This window comes from Lynx canadensis, chromosome C1 (genome assembly GCF_007474595.2).
Source record: "Lynx canadensis isolate LIC74 chromosome C1, mLynCan4.pri.v2, whole genome shotgun sequence".
In the NCBI taxonomy this organism is placed as follows: domain Eukaryota; kingdom Metazoa; phylum Chordata; class Mammalia; order Carnivora; family Felidae; genus Lynx; species Lynx canadensis.
Window position 1 is genome coordinate 71,954,784 of NC_044310.1, and position 15,372 is coordinate 71,970,155.

Sequence of the window (15,372 nt, forward strand, 5' to 3'; positions counted from 1 at the left end):
TAATGCGGCCAAAGGCTGGAAATAAGATTTATGAATGAGCTGTATACTACAGTTAGGAGATAACTTCAGTTTTGAATCTCTAAACATATTAAAGCTTATGGAACTTGGAGCAGCGTTGAGACAAGTCAGGTTAGCTTGACTTAGGTTATTCTCAAGAGTATACAAAACTAACTCTTGTTCAGCCTTAATGAATGTAGGCATTTCAACATTGTATTACCTCACAGAAATTATTCACACATTTCCATTAGAACAACTGGTGGTTTGTCAGTCTTGTAAAATGGACAGGGCAAATGTCACTCTAATATTGGGCAAAATTAATGTATCTTACGAAATCTCCTTTACTCAGCTCAGAACGTATAATCACAGGACTAACAAGGACTGAAAGAAGTTATTTCATTTATGCTTTGGCTCTTAGACATGTCTAGGCTCACACTACTATGAAGAAATACATGTCCATCTTTTATTTCAAAAATAGCAAATCTATACCCATATTATTTTATTTGATCCTCAGAATCCTGTGAACATGCCGATTCTTTCCTGACTGCAGGTTTTTCCATTTTGATTCCTTCACATAGCGTGTTCTTCCTTCATTCTGTATATACCTGGCTCAGTTTCCTGAAGGGGTATATAGTATAAATATACCCCAGTATGACTTCCTCAGTGAGGCCTCCACTGTCTACTCCATCTATAATCTACTTCCCACATGTTCTATTTCAAAACCCTATTTATTTCTTTCATAGAACTTAGCACAATTTAGAATTGCCTGATTTGTTTATATATGGACTACTACTCAATTACTAGGCTGATCCATATTGCATTATGAATTGTTTTTAGGTCTAAAATGGTCAAACGTCAGAAGTTTCTTGCTGTTTCATGTATGTTTCATGAAGGCAATTCTTTGTCCATCTTGTTCACTGCTCTATTCTCTAACTCCTGGCTCATATTAAGCACTAAACAAATATTTTTGAATGAATGAATGTTTGCTTAACCACGAATATCTATTACTATGGAAAGATGATAATAGCTCAATAGTAGACATTCACATAGAATGTCTCATTTGATACTCAGAAAAACCATATGAGTCAGGTATTTTTGTATTGCTGGTATAGATGATGCTTAAGACATTAAGTAGGTGACACATCCTAACTTTATTCGGGTCTCCGAAGTCATTGTTATTATGCAAAGAATATTCATTCTTCAAATATTTACTGAGCTCCTTCTATAGGCCCAACACTGCTAAGTGCTAGGGATGCAAAGATGAATAAAACACGATCCCCATTCTACAAGAGTTTGCAATCTTTTGGGGGCAGAAAGATGTGAAGATATGTAATCAGCAGCTATATGATCCATCCTCTGATGGAAGCAGTGTATACAGTATACATAAGTTCAGAGCAGGGAGGCTTAACTCTGAGTGAAGAATCCAAAGAAGAGTGTCTGAAGGAGGCAACCGTTCAATTAAGTCCTAAAAGAGCAAGAAATTATTCATCCTGAAGTCAGAGAGAAAGATGGAAGAGCTTTCCAAGCAGAAGGCATAAATTGCATGTACAAAGGCATTAAAGTAGGAAAATATGCAGAATTTGGAGGAATGTCTAAGTAATTAAGCATACCTGAAAGGGCACAGTATAGTGGTTAAGGACATAGGTAGGCTCTGAATCTACATTGCCTGATTTTGAATTCTGGCTCTATTATTTGTTGTCCGTGTGACCTCAGGCAAGGTACTTAGTCTCTTGGAGTCTCACCTTCCTTTTCTGTAACCTGGAGATAATAGCTCTACCTACTTGATGGTTTTTTTCTGAGGATTAAAAAAACTTCATCCATATTCAGCACCTTGAATAGTGCCTCGCACGTGCTAAGTGTTTAATAATTGTTAGCCGCCATTATGACTGAAATGCACAGCAAATGTGAGGAGAAAAGTGGACTATAACACTGGAAATGTAAACAGAGGCCAGATCATGAAGGATCAACATTCCAAGAAGACTATGAACTTTATTGGATTGAGAGTCATTGGAGACTCAACTAGGAACATTACATCCTTTAGCAAATCTTTCATTTTGTTGCTAATAAGCAGCCAAACAGACTGTGTTTTGTCTGCTCTGGAAGAGTTCCTAATGAGCAGTTAATGAGCCAAAACAAGCAGCAGAGGGAATAGAGAGAAAGTAGCAATCAGGATAAACCATAATTGGAAATCACCCTCTTAATAATCAAGAGTTGACAGGATCTGCTGATGGTATGTTTCTTTCTCCAAAATACTGTGAAGAAAGAAATGTATCTTCTCAGAAACAGAAGTTTCTTTAGTGTGACTAGCTCACAGGCTAGAGAACACACCAGATGGGTGGCAGGGCTGCTGGTGTTCTTTAACAGAGGCTTCCACGGTGGTCTTCCTACTCTGTGCTTGGATTATGAGTGGGCTGATGAAGTGTGTTTTTCCTTCCTATACTGGGCACAATCCACAAGTGGAAAACTTAAGACTTTCGATGTTCTTTTAGGACAAGCATCTCATTTTATACAACACTTAAGCTTATGTTCACCTGACAAAGTGCAAAGTCAAGATTGAAAGGCCTTGATTTGTCTTAAGTCAAGATGTTAGTTTTGTTTCTTTCCCTCTTTTCCAATAACCAATTTTATAAGTTGCAGCAATAAAAAAATAAAAAGACCGGTAAGCCTTCATTTTGATGACAAATAGATTTATGATCTTTGCAGGGAAAAGTTGTTTTCCTTTTTCATAAATGATTGAGGCACTACTGAAGTCCAACGCAATGAAAACAGCATGGTAGACTCATTTACTACAGATGTGCTAAATTGACGAGTCTCAAAACACTCATTTATACAGAAGGAAATTCACACAGGCAACTGTGAGTCTCCCCAATACTATCCTTTAGTTATAGTCACATGACCTTGGAAAAACACCGAAACTGTGGAGTGAATATGCCAAGAATTCTTTAACTCCTTGGCCACATCAAAAAAAAAAGAAAGAACATTGTTTAGGAAAATCAGGCAGTTGCATAATGCTAGAAATCCCAGAATAAATATTTTTCTCAGTGGAAAAATCCAGCAGTCTTTAAAGGTAAGCCAAGAAACACCACGGTGCCATGATTTAAAAAAATAAAATAAAAATTACAAAAAAAGACCAATGGAAAGATGTCCTTATCCGTTGTTGAAAATATTCCAGGGAATATGCTAGTATTTAAAGACTGTGTTACTATCTCTTAAGTAGTTTTTCTACTGCCACAGTAAGTTTCAGAAATAATTACTTAGAAATCATTTCACCTAATGACCAGTTTGGCCATTGTTACCTAATGTCATTGAACAGACCAGTTCCTTATAAAAACTATTATTCTGATTTCATATCATATATTCTACAGGGAGCAGAAATACTTACAGAAAAATTTTCTGTATTCTTAAATACCAATGGCATGTGTAAACCTTGGGGCTTTATTTAAAGGGGATTCCTCAAGGGAAAGTTAATTTTGTTTTTATTTTGAAGGCTACAAAACATTTCAATATTTATGACATTCTGATATTCAAAGTATGCATGTGAAATTTTTCTTATTCTTTGAAAATGCTAAAAAGTAGGAGATGATGAATTATGATCTGATACCTAATTGCTTACTAATAGCAATAGCAGATACCATTCAGCTTCATGGATTTGGGAGGTATACAACATTATTGTAATTCATTTCAACTCCTTTCATCATAAGATTCCATGAGGTTTTTATACAAGTCATGTATAAAGGGACATGTGGCTCTGAATCTGTTTTTTATTTATTTTTATTTTTATTTATTTATTTATTTTTTTGGGACAGAGAGAGACAGAGCATGAACAGGGGAGGGGCAGAGAGAGAGGGAGACACAGAATCGGAAACAGGCTCCAGGCTCCGAGCCATCAGCCCAGAGCCTGACGCGGGGCTCGAACTCACGGACCGCGAGATCGTGACCTGGCTGAAGTCGGACGCTTAACCCACTGCGCCACGCAGGCGCCCCTGAATCTGTTTTTTAAAAATGACTGCCTAATTAGAAGTGGAATAGCTTACAAAGTGGAGCTAGAATATGCATGTTTTATTACCTAATTCATACTCAGATTCTCCTTGCTCCTCATTATGTCTTCAGCGTCTCCATATCTACTAGGTCTATCTAGCATTTAAATGTGGTTAAGCTTCTCTCACTTAAAAATAACTTCTACTATAATTTCAGTTTCATCTCTAGTTATTGCCCTCCTTTCTCTTTCAGGGCCAAATTTCTCCATTGAATTGTCTGAATATCTTGATTTCCTCACTGTCCACTCTCCTCAAGCACTGCAATCCTATTTCTGCATCCCCCGCATCAGATCAAATGGTTATATGCTGATGTTACCGATGATCTCCATATACTAAAGTATAGTGGTTATAATTTTATCTTTTTAGATTTTGGTACTTGTCAGTGTCTGTTTTTGCAAATACCAGAAACTAATCCTGGATAATTTAAACAGAAAATTTACTGAAAAGGTACTGAGTAGCTCACAGACAAATCCAGAAAGCCAGGTTCGGAAAATACATAGAATTGAAGGAGTTTAGGTAGCCAGAATTTGGACACTGCAGAGTGCATCACCGCAGCTTGCTAGACATGGACTCCAGTCACCCTTGGAACCTGAGTGCTATTGGGGTTACTGCCACTGCCACTAGAGTAGAATTCTCTATTATCCCTGCTTCTGCGTATCACTAACTCCCCAGCCAAAGGGCTAGCTGGACATGACTGATTGGTTAGGCCTAGGTCATAGGCCTGTGTCCTTGTTTCAAGGAGGAAATGGGAAGTGAAAATCTAGAATCTGACTTCTGTAGAAGGTGCCCTCCCCCCACCAAGACTCAAAAAGGGAGTAAACATAAACATTTATAAACATAAGATGGGGTTAAAATGCTGAGTAGCCAAAAACCAAAAAAATGAAATTAATAAAACACATGTCCATCACAATCTCTCAGGATTATTAGATCTAGTTGATGACTTTTTCCTTGAAATATTTTTTTTCCTGAGTTTCTATGACATTACATTCTTTTTCTCCTACCTATTACGATCACTCCATTTCAGTCTCCTTTGTAGTCTCCTCTTCCTTCTTTACCTGATTTCTAAATGATAGAAATCCTTACAGCTCAGTACCAGACCTTCTTTCCATCGTTTATTTAATATTTGTATTTTTCTTCATTTGTTCCCCAAATCTATTCACTGTTGCTTCTCTATCTTGCTGTTTGTCCTGGGAATTTGACCTTCATGGACTGTTATCATCTGAGTTCCCTTGTCCTCTTTTCACTTTCAGTTGGGGTTGGCCAATGGGGTACATATCTCTAGGATATTAGAGGAGAAAGGAGTACTATATTTATTTCTTCCATTTCCTCCTGGCTTTGACATTCTGTCAGTGGCTAGGTTACGTTCAAATACAGCTCCCGTAAGGTGCCCCTTTTCCCACAGCTCCAGCCCTCAGCTTGGCTCTCGACTTGACATTATTTCTTTCCTTTAACCTTTCAGGTCTAAGGACAGTAACCACATCCTACTGTTGATAGTCTCTGGATTCTCCCAACATCCCTTACTGGCTGTCTTAACCCTTTCTTCATTTCTGTAAATATTTTTTTCAAAATTCAAAAGTAGAGTATTTCATCTACTTTCTAACATGACTCTGATTAAGTACATTTCTATATGCTGATGACTCTCACATTTATATCTGACATTCTCTCTGAGCTCTAGGCCAGAATATCTAATTGCCTAAATGTCATAACGTTACCCATAAAATTTGGGCTTCCTTCACTGTTTGCTTTTTTTCATGACGGGCAGTATAATGCACCAAGTTAGGAACTTGCACAAGTTAGAAATTTGGAAGTTATCCTTGACATCCCTTTCCTTCCCTTATCTCCCTTAACCAAATATCAAGTACTGTAAAAACTACCTCCAAAATACCACTAAATCCACCCACTTCTTTCCATTTCCACTTCACTAGTCGAGTCCAAACCATGAAGATATGCAGCCTGAAATATTGCAATAAATAGTCTTCTTATTAGTTGCCTGTATCTATGCTTGCCCCTTTCAATCCATTTTCCATAATGAAGCCAGAGCGAGTCCTTTAAAAATGGAAAATTGGGATAATGTCCCTCCTAACCTCAACGGGGTACTAGTATCTTCAGATAATGCTCAATATCCTTAACGTGTCCTTCAATATTTACATGATGTGGCTCTTGTGTACTTCAATGGCATCAAACTGTATCAGCATACATCTTGTTCACTAAACTTTAGCCATAATTGCTAATGTTCTAGTTTTTCAAACACACTATGTTCTTCCTAGCTTTGTATATGCTGTCATCTCTGCATAGAATGTTTCTTTCAGGCTTTCCTCACTCACAGTAATCATTCCTAATTTATTAACTCCTACTTATTCTTCAGTGTCATCTCTCTCTTTCTCCCTACCCTCTCATATCAAGCCACTTTACTGACATAAATTGCAAAGTACATAATTTGATAAGTCTGCATAAAAGATTTCACACATTTGTGAAACCATCATCACAATCAAGATAATATATCTGCCCCCTCCCCCAAAAACGTTCCTTTGGTAAGCCCTCCTTCTCATACGTCTAGCACTCCCATCTACAGGATACCCCCGATTTGCTTTCTGTCACTACAGATTAGTTTGCAATTTTTAGGATTTTACATAAGTAGAATCATACAGTATGTGCCCTTTTTGGTCTCTTTTTCTTCACTCAGCATATATATTTTGAGATTCACTCATGCTATAGCATGTGTCAGTAGCTCATTCTTTTTATTGCAAACTAATATTTCATTGTACATACATACCACAATTTGTTTAGCCAGACACCTCTTGAAGAACATTTGGGTTATTTCCAGTTTAGGGCTATTACAAAGATAAGTGCTATGAATATTCATGGACAAGTTTTTGTGTAGATACATGTTTTCATTTCTTTTGGCTAAGAGTAGAAAGGCTGGGTCATATGATAAGTATGTTTAATGTTTTAAGACACTGCAAATGTATAGGTAATTGATGTCTTAATGGTATCTGATCAATGAACATGGTATATATGCCACTTATTTAGCTCTACTTTAACTTTTGTCAGAAATGTTTTATAGTTTTCAGCATATAGATTTGCACATTTTTGTGGTCATGTTATCCCATTTTGGCACTATTGTCACTACTGTTTTTTAAATGTTACTTTCTGATTGTTAATTGTTAGTATATAGAAATACAATTGAAATTTGTATACTGATCTAACAACCTGCAACTCTGGTAAATTTACTTATTTTTTTCTTGTAGAGTCTTAAAGATTTTCTACATAGATGATCATGTTGTCTATGAATAAAGAGAGTTTTATTTCTTCCATTTTACTTGTTTTTATTACCCTCACTAGAACCTTACTTAATTGATTAGAACCTCCAGTACAGTGTTGAATTTGTCATATATATGTGAGATATCTGTAGGAATATGAGGCCTCAATGGTTAGTCTCACAAATACCTAGACTGGAAATACTTTTTGGAGGAAGTACTGAAATAATAATAGAAACAAATTCAGGAGATTCTATAAGGGATATTGAAAGTAATAGTGATCAAATAGCTTGATTATTACTCAAAAAAGAAGCAATGGAAATAAAAAAAGAGAAAGTAAATGCATAAAAACTAAAAGTAAAATCAAGGCAATATCACAAAGTGATGGAGGCAAAGAGTAGTTTATAGAGACAAAAGGAAATGAGAGGACATAAAAGTGCTTGTTTTGTTAGAAATACAGATAGTGATACATTTAACAAATCAATACAGTTAATACATACCAATATATACATATTTGGTTCTTAAGTTCAGTGCAACTGGTACAAAACATCAATCAAAAAAGAAAGGGCAACTTTTATTTTATTTTTGAAAAATGTTTATTTATTTTTGAGAGCGAGACAGAGTACAAGTCGGGGGTGGGTAGAGAGAGGGAGACACAATCCCAAGCAGACTCCAGGCTCTGAGCTGTCAGCACAGAGCCCGACGTGGGGCTCGAACCCATGGACCAGGAGATCATGACTTGAGCGGAAGTCAGATGCTTAACCGACTGAGCCACCCAGGCACCCCAAGAAAGGGCAATTTTTAAACCAGCAAAAGAAAATTTAGTGTATCCAATAGAAATCAGGAAAGAAAAAAAAGAAGACAGAAAAGAAATAAGACAGTATAAGACAAGGAAAAGACAGAATTAAGATGGCAAATATTCTTAATGGAGAAATTTTAGATGCGTTCTCTAAGATCTGTGCAGTGGAAGAATGTCCCCTATTGCTACTACTGTTTAACATAGTATTGAAGGTCCCTACCAACTTATGTGGAAGGAAAAAGAAGTGAGTGTAAGGAAAGAGATCAATCTGCCATTATTTGAAGGTGATATTATCTGTCTTAAAAATCCAATAGAAACAAAAGCAAATTATTAGAAATTTAAAAAAATCCAGTTGTATAGAATATAACCTGAATTAGTGACATTCTTTAAATAAGTAATAACTAACTAGAAAATAAAATAAAAAATAATACACAAAGTCTTTATTAAGAAGCAATACTCCATATTGATAAGAGCAAAGAATATGGAGTTAGTCTGTCTTTTAGCTATGAGACACTTGAAAGTGATAATCTCAGTGCCTCAGAATGTATGTAGGTATGTATGTATTTTTTTTTAACTGAGGTATAATTGACCTCAGTTTCTAGATGCATAAAATGAGGATCGTAATTGTATATATCTTATAAGGTTGTAAAGATTAAGTGAGTTGATGTAGTCAAACACTTTATCATGGTACCTGGCACATAGTTAGCATTATATGAACTTTTGCTGTTATTATTATGGAAATATTTCATTATAGGACAATAGAAAATTATTAAGAATAAATATTTCATCTATTTGATTAACTAAATGGTAAGTTATGAATTTTCTCCCAATAAAGCTATAAATTCAAGACAAACCCAATGACAATTCAAGTTTTTGTTTTGTTTTTAGAGAAACCCAGCAAATCTAATCTCAAATGTATGGGGTAGAAGTGCAAAGAAGGGGAACTTGCCCCATTAAATATGAGGACACATTGCAAAGCCATAGAATAAGAACAGTGTGACAATACAAACAGACCAGAACAATTTTTTTCTGTAGAAGGCAAGAGAGTAAATATTTTAGATTTTGTGAGGCCATTGGTCTTTGTTGCAACTACTGAACTCTGCTTTGTAGTACAAAAGCTGCCTTCAATGTTCCAAAGGTGGCTTAAGATATTTGATGAACTCAAAACACAGTTGGGTTGTGTAGTCCCTAAAATTGTGCTTCTTTATGGTTCTTATTTATAAGCTTTTATATGTGCAAAAATGGCATATATTATGTATGAGTTATTAGATATAAAATATGCAAGAGAATGTACTCATTGACATTCCCTGGAGATCATAAACATAATTCCAAAACAACTATTAAAGCAGTGATTGGCTAATCTGAGACAGTATCAAAACTAAGAAAGCTAAAATATATATGGTCTAGCAAAAAGACACTTATAAATAAGAAATAAAAAGTAAAGAGATATTCATTCTACTCACAGGAAGTCCCTGTTTTCCTGGTAGCCCAACTTTTCCAGAGTTTCCTGAAATGCCATCAGCTCCATGGTATCCTTGCATGCCTTTTGGCCCAGGTAGGCCTGGAAGACCCTTGGTAATTAAATTACATGGATTATAGACAGATGCTGTACAAATGTTTAAATGACAATTACCTTTGGGAGGGGGATGTTTACATTTTTAATACCCTACCCCAGGATAAATTTTCCTGTTTCCTGAATTCCTTTTTGGATTCCACAGATCAGGTAACTCTTTAAAAGTTCCCTAAACAGAAATGCCACCAAGCTAACTAAAATGTGCTGTGTAAGCTTTTCAGCTTTAGTGTAATTCTCTGATACTTTTCATTGTACTGGCCCATGCTTTACCCAGCTATGGTGAAAAGTCAGCTATATGCATCTGTCAGCATAGGAAACAGCTATCATTTACTATCTGCAAAACCTCATGCCATATTATTTTCTCAAGAAACAAATTACAAAACAATAATTTATCAAAAAACTACAAATTACAAAACAATAATTTATCAAAAAACAATAACTTTTTGTTAGCATTTTGAAATAGATGATTATATGACTGAATAAAGGTCTGAACATTTTTTTTCTACTCTTGGGTAAGTGGATATTACCTATATGAATCTCTGGTCTGAATGTGCTTATATTTTGTGTTCATTTTCTCTTCTTTTTTGAGCCAACACAGGCCACCCAAAGTAGACATCTCACCCTTGGCTGGGGAAGACCAGCAGGAAGTAAGTCTCTGCTAATAAGCCAGTCAACACATATTTGCCTGCCTAGAGGAAGCTGATGGCTAAGGTAAAATCAATCTTTATTCTGTGATGAAATGATTTAAAACATTCTTTTCTAAGACTTTCTGTTCTACTTGCCAGGGAACTGAGAGGCTGAGTCCTTCCATTACAATCCAGCTTAGGCTTTTTATTCATGCTTGAAGATCTCTGACCTTTCTCACCAATCATTTAGTTATATTTCCAGTTCCCTGTTTTCAGTGGTTCATGATCAGAGAGTAGCATGAGTCCACAGAGAGAGCTCCATAACACCGGAAAATAGCATCCTTCAATTGCTGAGACTTGTATTTGTACAGCAAGCTTGGTTTTGAACTCATGGTCATATTTTGTTCCCTCTGTGTTCCAGCGTGGGCTTAAATTATTTTTTGAAGACAAGCTGATTTATCCAACACTTGTCATAATTGGCCCCAAACCTTCTGCTTGCTGAAGTTGCCAATTCTATTTAGAAAAACAAGAAAGATGAAAAGCGTCTATTACTTACAGGAATCCCAGGTTTCCCAGCAGGGCCAGGAGTGCCTTTTTTCCCTTTAGGACCCTAAAAATGTGAAGCACAGCTGTAATTAATTGTAATAAACTTAATTAAACTGAAGGCATAGAAAAGAACCCTGAGACCTGGATGCCACAGCACGTAATGCCACTAACTAGCTGTATATCATTGAGATTGTCATTTAACTTCCCTGGGAGTCATTTTCTTTATCTGAAAATGAGAGTTTGACCAGATAATCTATGAATTTCCATCTAGCTCCAAATTCTATGGTGTAAAAATTTAAATACTGGCTCTAAAAGGGAACTAAATATTATTTAATAAATGTCCACCTTTTCAGACAGAGCTTTTGTCTTCCTATTGAAAGTGGCAAAGTGATTTATTAATTCAATAAACATTTACCAAGTTTTACGTATCAGGTACTCTGTGCTCTGTTGGGAGTGCAAAGTCAAAGTTACTGATCTCAAGGCACTCACATTGTAGTAAGGGACATGAACCAATAGCCTAAAATGTGCTTATCTGGAAGCATAGACAAGAACATACTTGTGAATCAAAGAAAAGATATTTATTTCCCACGGAACTCTTTGTTTTTCCATGTGGGAGATGTTTTAAATCATAATTGATTCAGCAGTAACTGGTCTGCCAGGATAGTTAGGAATTTTGCCCTTGCAAATCATGCCATTATTGTGATGATATCCTAAAATTATTTTAAAAAGAAAAATGTGGAAAAGAGTGACCTAGTTCACAAATAAGAAAAAGAAGCATATTGTCATTACCAGACACATTTCTCAGAAGTCATCAAAAGTTGTCACAAACAGGATAATTCCACCAAAACGGGATGTTAAGTTATTCAAATTTCAGATAAATTGTGCCAAAGATTCAATTTGAGAACAACAAAGTAAATAATTTCATAACATATTACATCTTCTGTAAATGAACTTAATATTTTAAGAAGAAATAGTATATGTAGTAATAGAAAAAAAGGGCATTTTGTATAAGAGATAAAAATCTTTGTTAGAATTTGATAATGGGAAGCTATATGGAACAAGAGTTCTACCTCCAACTTGGAGAACTATTTTACTTGACTTAAAAGGTCACTAATATAAAGTCTTTCTAAGGGTGAGGAAACCAGAAAATGAAACAGTAGATGATCTGAGTTAAGTTGAAGGAGAAGAAATTTCTGGAACATATGCTCTCTAAAATAAAATATACCTTTTAGGACACAATAAAGAAATAAAATAAAACTACAAGATTTTAAATACTGAAAAAATTGTGATTTCAGGTATCTCTAATAGCACTAATTAAATAGTATATGAACTATGATAATATTCAAATATGTTAGCCAGAGTATTTTTTCCTTCACAGTATTTTTTTTTATGCAAAGTGATAGACCTGCTCTAGATTTTAGATTTTCAAAATAGACTATTCCTTAGCTTATGGATTTCCACATAGTCTTCTGAAACTCATGGTGAGGTAATAATTTTAGAAGGATATATTTTGAGAAGAATACATTTTTAAAAAGAAAGCCTAATTTTTATTTTTTATTAAATTTTATAACTTTCCCCCCAATGTTTATTTATCTTTGAGAGAGAGAGAGCATGAGAAGGGAAGGGGCAGAGAGAGAGGGAGACAGAGAATCTGAAACAGGCTCTGTGCTGTCAGCGCAAAGCCTGACATGAGGCTGGAACCCACAAACCGTGAGATCAGGGCCCCAGCTAAAGTTGGATGCTCAACCGAAAAAAAATGATTTTTAAATATGAAAACTCTATATTTGAGTATCAAAAACCAAGGTGACAAAGGAGTCCAGTCATACAATTTATGCCATAAAGAACAGATTTAGAATTATAATAGTATAAGAGAAAAATTTTTCTACTTAAGGGAATATAAATATCTTCAAGTTGGCGAAAGGTAAAAACAAAAGCATAAGAGAAGCAAGATTGTTTGACACTGACAGGAATCTCTGAGAAGGGCCCTTTATACCTCACTCTACCCTCAAGTCCTGGTGTGGGGGAAGCAATAATACCCTCAGATAAGTATGGGAATTTGGGCACAGAGACAATGGCTAGGGAGACTAAAGTCCTCATTTAGAAGTCCACATGAACTGCACTGAGTGTCAGCAGTAGAGTAGAAATTTCTACATTGGGATGTCTAGGCTGGTGGGCTTGAGAAAGTCTGAGTCCCACGAGCACCCAGCATGGTAAGGGGATTAGCAGAATACATTTCCACGTGGCCAAGAACAGAAGCAGATGGCTCTTAAAGGCCTATATAAAAGAGACTTTGTACCTTTTCTGTACACAGAAAATAGCTATACATGCCAGCATGGATTAAAGAACTTCTGCAAGGAGGGCCAAGGTAGATGTCAACATGGTGGGATGATGGCTACTAAGGACCTAAATGGATGATGTGCATTTCAGTGTATACTGGTGTAAATAAATGACTGAAGACCAAACTCACCTTCCATTCCTCTTCCCCACCACTGCCACCCAGAATGTAACTGCAGACTTGACAAGAGAATGAATAGGAAAACTCTAAATCAAACGCAGGATATTTGTATGGATGGAGTTAAAGACAGTTAATTGACTAGAATGTTCTACCAATTAGGTTTCTACCACCAGGCAGGATGGGCACTCAGGATGGATGTTAAGTTCCATCATAAAGAACATAAACAAAATTATATTTTTAGTATACCTGAGTTTGTGACTTAAGGTTCAGACATACTATGCATGTGAGTAATGGCTTTACTCCAAATGCTTATATAACAAAATAAAAACAAAGAGATTCACATATCATCACAGACTGATTACATTTTGGGATGACCATTATGTTGGGGATTATTTCAGAAAAGCTAAATGTTGTGCACTGAAATCTACATGTATGGGTCTGTTATCATGAAAACTAGGATGTTAATCAGACCTGGATGGGCATCAGGAAGCAGCTTCCAATAGAATAACACAACAGAAAAAGTATGACTATAAAAATTATTTTTGAAGTATACTTTGCTACTTGTAATAGGACAATAGTGGTAAAATCTGCCTATTGAAGACAAAAAGTATTTAACAAATAACAAAACTGTAATGTCTGCTGTTTTGAGATGTTCAAATCAGGAAAGATTTCCTTATTACAATTATTGTCATCATACTAAAAGGAAGTAGGCCAGCTAGAAAAGCCATAGTCTAACAGTGGAGATTTTATATGTATAAAGATCAATAAAGTGTAGAACACTGATACTTTAAAAAAACTGCACATTAAAAAAAATCTCAAAATGGAATTGTTGGCTTATAACTAAATTAAGAGCCAGGCATTACTAAACATTAATCCTACGGAGAGGTAGTCTCCTATTTGTAGGAAATTATAGATTTGGGCCAAAGACAAAGATAATATGTTGTTATATGAGGTGTTGGTACATGACTGAGTTGCTATCATAAGAAGGAAAAGAAAGTCACTCTTCAACTAATACCCAGAACTCAACTATAGTAAAGCTAGAAGTATTCTAATGCTACTTTCAAACTTAACTTACTCATGTTATTCTATTTAAATATTAAGTACCTCATAAATCAATAAATAGACTTTACTGTTTTAAATGGATCTGATTTCAAATAGGCCATCATGTTTTTCAAAGCTAAGCCAGACAAAAGAAAAAGCACAATTTTATGCTCACTCTAAAGACTACAAATAAAAATCGTTTGCCTTTCCTATTTGATACTGGACATTTTAAAAATGTGTCATCATAGTCCAAAACCTGTTATTTAAATGAAGTTGAAGGATAGTTACCTCAATACTTAGCTAGTTCTAACTTTGTTAGGACAGATTTACAATACAAACACAGATTTAGAGTTAGGCAATAATTGTACTCTTTCTCTCTCTTCTTTTTTTTCTCTAACCAAGAAATTTCAATTCACTAAAATCTGGAATTTTGTTTTGGAAGAAAAATAAGATTTTGGCTTGAGTCTTAGTCTTGGAAAGCCATTACAGGACAGTTCACTACATTTAAATTACAAAAGTCTTTTTGAAAATGTAGTGGTTCTGCTATTGAATTTGACTTGTTCTTTCTCTCTACTGTGTCATGAATGAGAGCCCAATGAATAAGTTAGATGGTTAAGTAAAATTAATCATAAAAGATTTCAAAGTAATAGCAGGCTTTTGTATAATATTGGGAGTCAAGAAATAACGTTTCTATTGTTAGTTCTGTTAACTAATTCTGTGATCTTAGGTAACTCAATCTGTCTGAGGCTTAAATTTCTTCATCTGTAAAATGAGAGGGTGGTCCAGATGATTTTAAAGGGCCATTTCTAAATCTAAAAAACAAATTTAAAGCTTTGCAAAAACAAGAAGACAGTAATTGGACAGGATCCACCTGACCACTGAAGGTGTCCCTAGTGAATAATACATGGTCAATGATTATTCTTGTAGCAATTATTAGTATTTTAAATTCTTTTTAAAAACGTTTATTTATTTTTGACAGAGAGAGAGAGAGCACAAGCAGGGGCAGAACAGAGAGAAGGAGACACAGAATCTGAAGCAGGT

The 15,372-nt window shown here is 35.3% G+C and overlaps 1 protein-coding gene across 1 annotated transcript in view; it reads right to left on the reverse strand.

Moving 5' to 3' along the window:
• COL24A1 (collagen type XXIV alpha 1 chain) overlaps window positions 1-15,372 on the reverse strand; it is a 385,490-nt gene that overhangs the window by 54,265 nt on the left and 315,853 nt on the right. The window contains 2 exon segments of the mRNA XM_032594090.1: window positions 9,554-9,661; window positions 10,846-10,899. Coding sequence (XP_032449981.1) covers window positions 9,554-9,661; window positions 10,846-10,899 — 162 coding nt within the window.